General features: G+C 37.3%; 1 protein-coding gene across 3 annotated transcripts in view; it reads left to right on the top strand.

The window, feature by feature from the left end:
* Positions 1–805: 805 nt before the first annotated feature.
* PSD2 (pleckstrin and Sec7 domain containing 2) overlaps positions 806–13,543 on the top strand; it is a 124,533-nt gene continuing 111,795 nt past the window's right edge. Inside the window, exon 1 of one of the 3 annotated variants that reach the window (XM_081951823.1) lies at positions 806–920. In XM_081951823.1, the coding sequence (XP_081807949.1) occupies positions 855–920 (66 nt within the window). In that variant the 5' untranslated portion in view covers positions 806–854. Of the gene's footprint in view, positions 1,211–13,543 lie in introns of all 3 variants that reach the window. The other 2 variants (XM_081951822.1, XM_081951824.1) reach the window with 2 other exon arrangements.

Raw genomic sequence — 13,543 nt, 5'->3', positions numbered from 1 at the left:
GCATAATTGAATCATTATTTAGCATTCTAGTATTATTGTTTTATACTAGTTCACACTTCTTTGGATTCTAACAGTCATTTCCACAGGAAAGCCATGCTACTTGGGGATACTTCATCATTATTACTATTGTTACTGATATTTAAGACTGAGAAGATCAACTAAAGTCCCTAAGAATTCCCATGGAAGTAGGTATGCATATGCTCTCACAATGTACTTTCTCAGTGCAGGAACAACAGCGAACAAAACCACTCCCTCCTTGGTCAAATATCTGCAAATGTTTGAATCAGATATGCTGGGGGAGGGAGGGGGGAAGAGACTATCCACTGCATACTGTTGGCCTTTCCCACTCGCCTACAATACAGCCTGTTCCTCCATCTTGCCCCCTGTACATGCTTGGCTTCTGCTTCTTCCTTCCCCCAGAAATTTCACATAATTGGTCATTTTTCATGTTTAATACAATAAACTAAAACCATCCAGCTTGAGATCAATCCTCCTCTGATTCCCCACCCCACTTCTCAATATATATGTTTCATGCATGTTTCACAGATAATTTGTTGTGTTGAGGAGAAGACTGCAGTGGCATGTATGTTTCTGGGTCTGAAAACACTGGTCAACCAAAAAAAAGGTCATGTAAGAGAAAATAACCAACCCAGTCAAAGCATTTTTACTGAAGCTGTTGCTTTGTATGCATCCCATTTTCTTAAAGACGGCTTGCCTGTTTGGCAGGAATTTCCTAGTTTCCAGTTTCCAAGTATCTGATTGGCTAGCAGAATCATCCATCTCTCAGATCCTTGAGGAAAATGTGAAATACACTGAGGGGTTTGCTCCCTCTTGCACTAGGAGCTGCTACCTCAATGGCCAGCTGCTTTATCTGCATATTCACCAAAAGCCTCATACATCAGTTTTCTCCCATTGCTCCGGTGAGCTCCGACGATCTCCGTCTTCTGGTTCAGACTTCTCTCTCCTTCTCCTTCCCTTTTGTCCCCTCCTGCTTTTTCTGCAACCTGATTCCTGGCAATTTTTGACACCTGAAGGAAAAGCTAGGGAGGCGTGAAGCCTTGCAAGTAGTAATGTTAAGGGAGGGAGTAAAAAAGAAGAAAGTCTGGGAAGGCATGAGGTACAGAATGACTTATTACAAATAGCTTCTGCTGATTTTGCATGGACTGTGGAGCAAAACGAACTGCGTCTTGGGAAAAACGTTTTTGCTCTGGTAAGTGGAATCACAACCTGCTTGATTTGATCTTACTATCTATCCACTCTTTGGCATATTCTTCTTGAATAGGTGCTTTATTAATCTTACACTCATCATGAATATATCTTGCATTTACTTACAACCACAGTTACTAGGTTTTCATTTATCTCTAGCATTCTCTAATGAATGTATGTACATATGTCTCAATAAGCATATTCTAAATATGTTCCTATAGGCTGAGATGTAAATATTGTTTTAATGGAGCACCATCATGTTTTCATTTAATTTCTTTCATATGCCTTTACTCATTTAGACAAACACCTTATTTTTATATATGAATTATTAGACTGGGAAATGAAAAATGAACTGTTCAAATAATTATGTACATATTTTGCCTTGTCCAGCCTCAAAGATCCAGACATGAAAAACAATAAGTTTAATTGTGAGTTGATACTTATTTAAAACACACGCATGGCTAGGTTACCATTCATTATGTACAGAAAAGGCATATAAAAAACCTGATGTATTTGATGCTGTATTTTATACCATCACTTCATTTAAGCATCAGTTCAGCAGTGTAACATCCACCTTGTAGGGTTGTCATGGAGATGGTACAAAGAAGATTTATCTGAACCATCAAAATGTGATGCAGTCTTGTTTTAACTTAGTCCTTTTCTCCATGTTTTGCTTTTTGTGTGTTGCAAATGTGTTACTTTTATTTTAGAAAAAAACAAATCAGTATTTCAGGATATAATGGAAATTATCTCACTTTAATCTGGCTTCTTTGCCAAGACACCCTGGTTATAGCTGCTGCATTAGTGTTAGTGTCTATGTCCCCTTTCATTAAACTGGAGATGAAGATGAAGCAGGGACCAATATAATTTAATCTCTAAATCATTTTGAGAGATGCATTGAAAAACAATCCTGCAGAGGATGGGATTTTTTTTTTGGGTGGGGGGAAGGTAAGTAAAGCAATGGGATATTTGACTTGTTTTATTAGGAGTTAATGGCATTTCCCTCCCCTTCTTAATTTCAACCATGCAATGTAGTCTGGGTGTTTTTTAGCCAGAGTGAGGGGGATATTTTACATTTGACAAAAAAGAGAAGATGTCAGCTCTTGAAGAAAAGGAATATATTTCATAGTAAAACCTTCCTCGCAAGACACACTCCTGTGCTCCTGTGACAAACGTACATATGTATCTCCCATAGTGTGCTCAGTTTTACAATGCAGGCATGTTTAATTCTGTTGTAGCTGGATTCTCTTTTATTTGGGGTGTGGGATGAGTTTTACCCATTATTTAATTTAACTTTATTCTATGCCCATACTGAACATGTATTTGGAGTCCTATCTGAAATGTGGTGGGGAAGGCATCTTTGATTTCTCTGCAAATAATTTCACATTTTACCATTTAATATCCAGTAATATGTCAGGTGAAAATTTATGTTGGAAAGAGCATGTTGATATGGCAAATATCTCCAAGCTAGCAAAATTTCATCACCAGGATCTGCTCTTTTGTCTGTTTTGTGACAAATCCATGTAGTTTCATGTTCACATGGTATCAAAGTATACAGAACTGTAATTGGTAGTAACCATCCCTTATCAACTTTCCATAGATATATTTTAGCCTGTTCACTTTGACTCTGCAGATTGGATAGTTATAAGAAGAGAAGCTAACCATATCTACACTTGATCTTTACTCTTCTGATAGAATTAAGAAGGCTGAATTGGAACTCTATACCTGCAGAACAGAAACTATTCATGCTTTATTAGGAAAAATGAGGCTTTCAACTGAACTGAAAATGGCAGTTACACATTTTTCAAAGACAAAGGAAATTTATTCCCCTTCTGCTTCCAATGGAAGCAGCTTTCACTGAGCTTTGAAAGCATGATGCATTGGCTCAGTTTCAAACCTTCTGAATGAAATGATCTGGGATCTCTTTCAGTCACAAGGAAATGAGAATCCCAACAATTGGATTCATTTAGATTTTTCTGGAGATGGAAACTGAGTTTGGGTAGGCAACCTGTAGCTCCACAATGACACCTGCCTCCTGAACCCCTTTTACAATTCCATGGAATCTATAGCTCGATTTAGTGGCAGTTTCCAAACATGTGGGAAGTATGCAGAAACTGTATCATAAGCCCTAAAACAGGTTTAATCAAGTTTTTAACAGCAATGATCGCACACAGACACACCCCTCAAAAAAGAAAAGTGTCTGTTTGCATGTGTCATGTTTGGAGTTCAACCATGAAGTTGATTAGGTGGCTTTGTGCTGTCATAATTCTTTATTTTCTATTCAATTTCACTATACTCTTCTGATGAAGAACTGAACAATCCATGTCTCCCCAAGGAACCTAGAGGCAGATGCTATATAAATGATAAGTAGTCTAATTTCAGGTGAAGTTTGAATCCTTTATTAGTTGTGACATTATGCAGTATCAGGCTTTTATTTTTAACTCTGACTATTGCTGGTAATAATAATGTTTGAATTAACAATTTCAGAATGCTGTCCATAGAATTTGAAATAAATATTTTTCAAACAGAATATTCTGGGGAAAACATACATTTCAGCTTTCTGCAAAGAAGTGCTAGTTTCCAACATTCTTGATTAGCTTGATGGTACTTGTCAGAATCCAAGAGCCTTGTTCTCGAGCCATCCCATTACTCTGTTTCTTGCTGGCCAAGGGAAAAGAAAGAATGAGGTGTTCTTTGGCACCTCATTCTTGAAGCTGGACATAGTATAGATGCCTGATTTGCTTTCCTCCCATTCAACCTCTTCCCTGGGTCTGTCCTATGATTCAGAAACTTGCCATCAACCAAGAAGGGAAAACCCTCTGGTGCTTGTTCATTTCAGATATTGATGGGGAGAAAAGCATTAATCCTCTTCTGTTTATCCCTCTGCAAATCACTCTTTACTTATTAATTTTTAAAACTATGTAATATTGTTTTCTTCCTGATTTTGTCCTTTTAAGCGGTATCCTTGCCTGAAGCCCAGGCACACTTGACTTTCTGAAACTTCTCTAGAGAAAATCTTTATGGATAAATAAAGTTATAATTCTCAATGCTCAAAAAGTTTCTTCAAATGATTCAGAACTAAAAAGGTGGGGGCAGGGAAATTGGACCAATATGTAAGTAGCTAAATATATTTGGATCTGATAAGTACTTGAAAGGGACACTACTACCAAATCCAAAGGTTATCTTTTATACTGTAATATTGAAAAATTATCTCTGAGAATGATAATGCCAAGTATTCTCTCCACACACTCACAAACACCATTGCCAAGAAAACTGCATGGATGGAGATTTGTTCTATTGAATGGAAATATATTACTGTCCTGATAAATGAACATCATTTAACACACTGTCATAAGGTTATGCATTTACCATTACCATTACATATAAGAACTATAATGAAAGAGAGCTGCAAGCTCCTGCAGAGTATGTCTATAGCAAAATTAAGGACTATAAATGGATTTTAATCTTGTGTATGAAGTCCATGCTAGAATCAGAACAGAGCTGGAAAGAACTTTGGCGGTCTTCTAGTCCAACCCCCTGCTCAAGCAGTAGATCCTATGCCATTTCAGACAAGTGGCTGTCCAGTATCTTAAAAGCTTCCAGTGATGAAGCACCCACAACTTCTGAAGGCAATCTGTTCCACTGGTTAATTGTCCTCATCATTAGGAAATTTCTCCTTAATTCTAGGTTGCTTCTCTCCTTGATTAGTTTCTATCCATTGTTTCTTGTCCTGCCCTCTGATACTTTGGTAAATAAGTTGATCCCCTCCTCTTTATGGTAGCCTCTCAAATTCTGGAATACTGCTATCATGTTCCCCCAGTCCTTTTCTCTAGACTAGCCAAACTCAAATCCTGCAACTGCTCTTGATATGTTTTTTTTCCCATATGTTTTAGTCCTCTGTTCTAATTTCCAGGTTTGCATGGTCATATAAGAAATGGGAAAGAGTAAAGATTCAGTTCTACTTCCTTTCTCCCACTTTTCCCGACAACCATTCCCTGCCAGAAAAAAGGAGGTGGTAAAACTTTATATATAGGATTTTAATTGCTCCATGTATAGCATGTTAAATTAGAAAAGTAAAGTATACAGCAGAAAACAGTAAATATTGAATTATTTAAAAGTTAAAAATTTAGCTTTATTTGACCTCTATTGATTTGGAAATGGGATATGGTTCGCTGTTAGCTAAAAAAAGATGTGCAAAGGCAATTCTTCTGTCTGATTGGCCCTCCTATCAAAGATCACGGCTGCCAGAAGTGTGCTTGGGGTATTTTTTATTGCTTTTCTGCAGAGCTGCAAAGATGGTATTGTGTGATTGAGCATTTAAAGTACGATTTTTAGTATAAGTAGTCCTTGGTTAATGATGCCTTGTTTAGAGACCTTTGAAAGTTACAATGGAGCTGAAAAAATAACTTTACAACCAGTCCTCAAACTTACAACCATTGAAGTGTTCTCCAGTCACATAATCATCACTTCCACATCTGTTTGTTTGTTTGTTTGTTTGTTTATTTGGATTTATATGCCGCCCTTCTCCAAAAGGACTCAGGGCGGCGTACAACATTAAAAAACATATATCCCAAAAGTTTAAAAAAATTAAATCCATATCTAAAAAAACAAACCAAATTTAAAAGACAATATATTTAAAATAAGTTAAAAATTAACAGGCCAGGCCGGCTTGCTGGAAAAGCCAACTTTTTAGGGCGCGTCAGAAGGACCGGAGGTCAGGGATTATGTGAAGCTCCGGGGGCAGCTCATTCCAGAGGGAAGGCGCTCCCACAGAGAAGGCTCTCCCCCTAGGGGTCACCAGCCGACACTGTCTGGCCGACGGCACCCTGAGGAGGCCAACTCTGTGGACGGTGGGAGGCTACTGGTGGCAGTAGGTGGTCTCGCAGGTACCCTGGGCCTAAGCCATGGAGTGCTTTAAAGGTCATAATTAATACCTTGAATTGCACCTGGAAAACAACCGGCAACCAGTGCAGGCTGCTTAAAAGGGGTGTAACATGGGAGCACCTAGGTACCCCCATGACAGCCCGCGCAGCCGCATTCTGGACAAGCTGAAGCCTCCGGGTGCTCTTCAAGGTGCCCCTTGTAGAGAGCATTGCAGTGGTCCAGGCGACTACTCACTGCCAGCTTCCAAAAGCAGAATCAATAGTAAAATCATAAGTTGCAGTTTATGTCTTGTTTAATGACCATGGGTGATTCACTTAACAAGTATGGTGGAAGTGAGTTGTCAACCCTGAAGCTGACCTGACTGAAGCCATTTTTTACTGCTTCAGTGTTGTCACACTGGAGCTAAGGGATAGGGAGGGGGGGATTTGTGATAGAGGGGCCCTTGTAGCCAAAACAAAATATTTTCTCTTTGGAACCAAGGACATTCTCACACCTGGTTGGAGGAAGGCGGAGTGATGCTACCCAGCTACCAGACTGCACCATGATTGGACTGATCGTTTTGAGTGACTGATTGTTTTGAGAAAGTAAAAAAAAAAACCTTTTAGTTGGGTGAAAACCAATGGAGACTTCAGAGTTGGTTTTTTGAGGAATCTACCTGCCTCATAGCTTTGTTTGCTATGGATCTATTACTTGAAACCCTGACATGAGGTCTTAAGTCCATTGCACTGATGTATTCTCTTCCTAACTACTATGCCACATAGCACCAGAGTTGCTGGTCTCAGTTGTGGTCATTAAGTGAGGACTAACTATACTGTCATTTTAAAAAATATGGATTGGTTATTTGATTATATAGATATGGAATTTGTGGACTTACATTTTAATTTCATATTAATTGAAACTACACAGAGCCTTGGAAGTTGAATGACACATACATTTATGTAAATCAATTACTCTCTGGCACATTCTTGTTAGAATTTGGAAAAGGCGGGGACTGAAAATTTTGAAAGCTGCTTATTGGCTTAAAGTAAACCAAGTTAGTACAACTTGTAAAAATGAAAGGGCCAGACTGATACCTTAAATATAATCACAGGCCACAATCTGCTGGCATGCCAATCTGCTATTTGGGGGCTAGCAATGCAGTGGGATGATGGAGCTGGCTGGGCCTGTGAGGCCTGGAGGCATGGGAGGTGCTCAGCAATGTGTCTTTACAGCTACAAGTGGCTACAAAGCCAATGATGACAGGGGGGTCCTAATTGGAAGCAATGACATTTGGTGGCAGTGTATTAATTATTTTTCAAATGTTGGTGGGCCACACATTATATAATCTGGTTTAGGCAAGAATGAATGAATGAATGATCTTGACAAAATGGTGATCGATCATGAAGGCTAACTTCAGAGTTTCTCTTGTGGTATAGAATCAAAAGCCACCTTTAGATCTATGAACGAGATATACAGGGATTTCATACAAAGAATTAATTTTGCTGCAAATGTTAAGCTAAATCCAACATGGTGGGTGTCAGTGTTAGCCTCTCTTTCACCTCCATGAATCATTCTACAAAGAGACAGAGATTGCAAAGAGAGAGAGAGACCCAAGAATGGTTTAAATCCATTACTGTAGACATCATATTAAAAAAAACAGATAACTGAGACCCTGGCCAATTGCTCTTTTCTTTCAAAAGTTAGTAAACGATATGTTGTGATTTTATGTCCTAAACATATGAATTGGCTGCATTCTGAGACTTCCTGAGCAGGATAGTTTGAGGTTTAGACATTGTACAATAAACTATGGTCACTGTATAAAACATTAGATAAAATAAGTTGAGCCTTACAATAAAATTGAAAAAATCTCTCTTAAGACAGAGGACTTAAGCTATTGTCAGTCTATTTAATTTCACATGTGCTCACTGCTTCCCAGTTTAGTGCCACTTTTAAAATGGGGGACCATTTATATTCATACACAATTGATCTTAAAGTATTCATGCTGCATCTCCATTTTCTCTAAAGACTACATTTTCATACACATACATATTTATTTTATTCCTTAAAAAGAATATATTTTAATATACAAATTTATTTCATTCTTAAAATGCTGTAGTTTACTTATAGCAAAAGATCTCAGGGAAATATAGAGCACAAACAAGTGACATGGAGTAACCTAATTTCTGCTTGCCTTACTATGATCAGTATGCAGTTGTCTTTTAAATTTCTAAATGCTTCTTTGAGTTTTGCAGATCCCATGTTGGGGTCAAAAATGGGAGGGGATGTGTTCAAAATGAGCTCTTCATCTCTGCCTCAGGGCCATGGCATACTCATACTTAATTTCCCTGAGTTCTATATTACATAAATAGTAGGGGGGGGGGGGGGTTGTTGCATAAAAATACATTGTAATTCTAGTCTTCTGCTCCCACCTTCTGTTATCCTTTTTGTGCCTATTCATTTCATTTTCTTATATTTATTCCACTGTGTGAGGCTTTAAGGATGCTTTGTACCATTTTAGTTCCTTTTATGTTGTGCGTTATTATCATTCTGATTTTGTTTTGTTTGTGCTCTATATTTCTCTGAGATAAAGAAATTACAGCATTTTAAGAATAATATAAATGTATATGTATATTAAAAGGTATTATTTAGAGAAAATGAAGATGCTGCATGAATATTTAAAGGTCAATAGTGTGTGAATATAAATGATCCCCCATTTTAAAAGTGGCATTAAAAATGGGAAGCAGTGAGCATACGTGAAATTAAATAGACTGACAATAGCTTAAGTCCTCTGTCAAACATATATACGAAATTGCCTGACCAAAAATATTGGGGTAGTGTTATTTTCGGTGGAGAAGCGAGTCAGGCTGCAGCTGCTATGCTGATCTTGACCAGGTTTAGTGAGCCAGATGAGTTGTATCAGTTCATCCTGCTCCTCAGCTAGATTGCCGAGTTCTTTGTTCCATAAATAGTATGGAGTTTTTGCAGATAAAATTAACTATAATGTATTTTTAAAAACCACTATTCTGACTGTATATAAATAATAAGACATGTAATAAGGCTGGTAGCATTGAGATATATTAAGAAGAAAATGGGTTGGTCTCAACAGCAATGTTATGGAAATGAAAAGCAAGACAAGTAAAGTGCAAAAATAAATAATTTTTAAAGTGATGAGCAAGCAGGGTCTTGGACCAACTTCTCTCATCCTCTTAGAGCTTTGAGATCTGAGGCAATTGAAGAATTATTTCAAGAAGGCTTCCTTCAACAAAAGAAGTCATCTAGGTCATTGTTGTCCAAAGATGCTTTTTTCTAAAAGGCAACTGGACTTTCTTGTTTTTTTCCCTTTGAAAATGTTTCACTTCTTAGCCAAGAAGCTTCTTTAGTTCTGAAGTTCTCTGAAGAGAACTGCAGAAGCTTCTTGGGTGAAAAGTGAAATGTTTTCAAAGAAAAAAAAATCAAAGTCCAGTTGCCTAGTGGGAAAAATGGCAGTTAAGGGTTGCAAATCTGATTGTTAGAAATTACTATATGTGGTCCTCAATGGACTTTATGACTACAAAGGAGCCTGTTCATCATGGCCTTAAATTGTGACACTTGTACACCAATTTTATAACTTTTTGCCATGGTCATTAAGGAAATGACATGGTTGTAAAATGACAACTGTGGTCATTAAGTAAATTAATGGGTGATTATGGGCCAGTTTTGCTAAAAGCCAGAAGTAAATGCCAGTTTTTGACAAAACTCATAAACACATTCACATGACAACATGATGCTGCAAACGGTTGTAAATGCAGGCCAGTTGCCAAGTGTTCGACGGCCGTCATGTGACCACAGGGGGGAAGCCACTGGAACCAGGACATAAGTACTCCCAGGGAGGTCCATCATGACTTCAGTCACTAAGTGACCAGTCATAAGTCAAGGACAACCTGTACAATAATTGTAGCTTGACCCTATCCATTAACTTGTGCTGTATTTTATTCTAGGAATGGGCATAAATTGAACTGGATGAATGAAGGAAAAGCGACATGATTAATTGAATAAAAAGGAATTCTGATATGCAAATCTTATGTTGGAGAAATGAGATTTGCCTTTATGATATACAAGATTATGACTAAAGGAACTTCATTTTTTCCTTGGATTTCATTTTAGTTTTAATTTTTTTAAAGTTCTGCATACTTATATCGGTACAGGAGTCCCTCTCCCCCTTCAAACTTCTTCTGTGGCAGCACATCAGAAAGGATGACCCTACAATATCCTGTCAATTGAACATTCCAGAAGCAAAACGAAAAACAAAAAACAGCCCCTTTCTACAGACAGATGGGACTTTTCTGACATTCCAAAATACATTTTTGTTCATGATGGCACAACTTCATAGCTCTCCCAAAAATTCCACATTGCCACAGAGTTCCTCAAAGGATCTTTTCAGCCTGTCCATCTGACCACACAGTGTTGCTAAGTCACCTGCTATTACTTAGGTCTATCTGTATGGGACTCAAAAGCATTTGGAAAATTGAGCTCAGGTTGGGATGCCTGAATAGACAAAATTCATATTTGGCTTTATAAAAAGCCTGTCCAGTATAATTTATTTCATGCAATGGCATAACTGGAACAGAGATTTCAAATTATATTAGCTTTGATAATTCATCCTGTGCCAACTGGCATAATAAATGGGTGACAGCCTTAAAAAAACATTAAACTGCTAATAAATATTTTATTTTATTTTTTTAATAAAATGTTTATTTTTAAACAACATAAACAAATGACATATAACATAAAAACATCTTCAGTTATGTACAGTGTGTCAATTGGTTACAAGCTTTTTGTGCGTCCTTTCCATAGTCATCACTTAAACGTTGTCTAAAGTCACATATTATCAATCAAATATATTTGTATATATTATTATTATAGTACTTCATTTGTTTGATTATCACTATTGTTTCTTCATTTTAAACAAGGTATTCTAAATATACATTCATTTATATTATAATAATTCATTCCCTAATAATTTCCATTTTTTCCATATTTTTCCATTATTACTATCAACAATCTAATATATATGTATACATACAATATGCATTATTATGATTATTAAACATTCATTGAGTATAGCTATTATTACATTCTTTTTATGTGAAGCATAACTAAATTTAAAGTAAATTTATATTATGGTGTTTCATTACATCGTCCTAAAATCATCCAATGATATTACATCTTTATATTCTATTTTATATAAAATTGTTTATCTTTTATTTAAAAGCTTTTTAACCTCATCTCCATAGTCTCACTTGCAATTTTATATAAAATTTCATATTATCAATCAAGTATATATAAATGCATTATTATCATTGTTAAATCATTTATTTGACTATAACTATTATTATTTTATCTTATACATAATACTCAAAGTTTAGCTAAGTTTAACTTGATTTTATTGTACCATTTCATTTCATCATCCTGTATCCTTCCAGTAGTAGTGCAGTGCAATATCTCTTGCCATTTGTAGAATCTGTATTCTAAGTGTTTTCTTGATAAGTCTTATGTGGACTTCTCTTAGCAACTTGTTGTTCACTCCATATCTTATAGAGAGTTGAAACCCTCCATCTGTTCCTTCCATCATCTTGCCTTTGGTTATCACTGGTGCTTCTGCCAAAATTACTCTCATTGTTTCTGCCAAATTTTCTCCCCTTTCTTCAATCAATCATGGTTAAACAATATTTTGAAGTCTGGGATAGAGTTCAAGTTCGTTGATCTCTCCTTTCAGTAATTCACACATATTATTTCCCTCCACTCTCGGTTTGCTGTCAATGTCGACAATTTTGTTATCACTCTGTTCATATTTCTGTGCAGTTTTTTGAACTCTGTCCTCAAATTTCATTGTTGTTTTGTAAATATTCTCAACTCTTCCCTCCTCTCCTTCTATGTTTTGTTCTACAGTCTCAAGTCTCCTATCAATTCTATCTGTGATTATTATTATTTGCAATGTTAATCCCTTTTCTTCTTCATGTTGCACCATTTTTCCAGATTGTAAACACTGCCACTAAATCATCCAAGGCTTATTGCTAAATTTCAAACAAATACACTATAATCTTTCAAGTCCAAGCTTTCTCTTTACTCCAGTCCAGCTACAGATAATACTCCAAAAGAGCACCTGTATAAACAAATCGTGCTCTTCCCACTGTTCCTTTCAGTAAACCAAGTCAAGGACTTTGAGATATAAAATATAAGTCAAATGTTCATAGGAATTAGTGTTTCCAAGCCTCCAGCCTCTAGGTGGCAGTGTTACTTCTTTTTCTCCTGCTTTTAGCCCTTTCTTTGTTCCGAGCTTTGGAGAAAAAAAATTTAAAAGGTAAAAATCCACCCAAACGTTACAAAAAGAAAGAGATTCTTGCTCCACAAATACAAAAAGTGAGGAAAAATAGAAGAAGAAGGGAGAAAGAGCCCAGTCCAATTTTAAAAAGTAAGAGGCATTTGTAAGAATTCCATCCAAAAAAAGAAAACAAAGTTAAGAAAAGAAAGATAACACTCTAATTTTAATACAGGTTTAACCCGTCACTTACTCTCTTCTGTCTTCAATTTTAATTTTGCTCTAAATCTTTTGGGTGTTCTCTTCTCCAATAGTAAAGTTTATCTCACCAATTTTGACACACTCTCTCTCCTGCTCTGCTTCCATTTCAGGGGTCTGTCCCAACCTTGTGTATGGACAAGGTTGCCTCAATGGCTGCTTCTCTTGTAGCCGGAGGAAAGAGCTTCTCCTGGATCAATCAGGGGCTTTGGGATGCCCCTGAGATCAGCAGAATGTGCCCTTCTCTCTATCACAGTCTCTTTGGGATGGTTTACCGTCTCTTCGGTCCAAAAGGACCGTCCAGCAACAGAGATATCCACAGCAATCCTGGAGCCCCAAGATTGCATGTTGTGTTGTAGCAATGTCAGCCCCGCCTCCCAAACTGCTAATAAACAGTTTAGAAATACAATAGGATAATTGGCAGTAGTGGCTTTGCTGGAGGCAAAAATGCCTCTCAGTGTCACTTAAGTGGAATAACTTATAAGCCAAATAGAACAACCTAAGCAAAATTTTTGATATGGTGCAAGTAAATTTGGGGAAAATATTTTGGTTAAAAATCTGGTTTTCTCCAGTTTTGGATGGATTAAAATGCAGTGTTGCCTGGGGATGTGGCCTGAATTCCAGCAACAGGATGTGTTCTCCGGACTGCTCTCTGAAGAACCATCAGATTTCTGCTGTATCGGGGGAGGGGTGACCTGTAACCCCCACCATAGCTGTCCTGGAGAGACATTGAAGAGGGGGGCACAGGTGGGTGTGGTTGGGGAACCCGCAACTCCCCTAAAACGCCTGCTTTTGCCCTTGGACCCAAAGCAAGAAAGGTAGCCAACGTGAGCTATCACACCTGGAAGGCCAGACAAAGCACAGGAATCAACGTGGACAGCGTCTGGGTGAGATAATAAGAGTGCTTGAAAGTGCATC

This window comes from Natrix helvetica (genome assembly GCF_964273705.1).
Source record: "Natrix helvetica genome assembly, chromosome: 4".
In the NCBI taxonomy this organism is placed as follows: Eukaryota; Metazoa; Chordata; class Lepidosauria; order Squamata; family Natricidae; genus Natrix; species Natrix helvetica.
The sequence above is the reverse complement of the archived record's forward strand: the minus strand, read 5'-3'. Positions and strand labels throughout refer to the sequence as shown.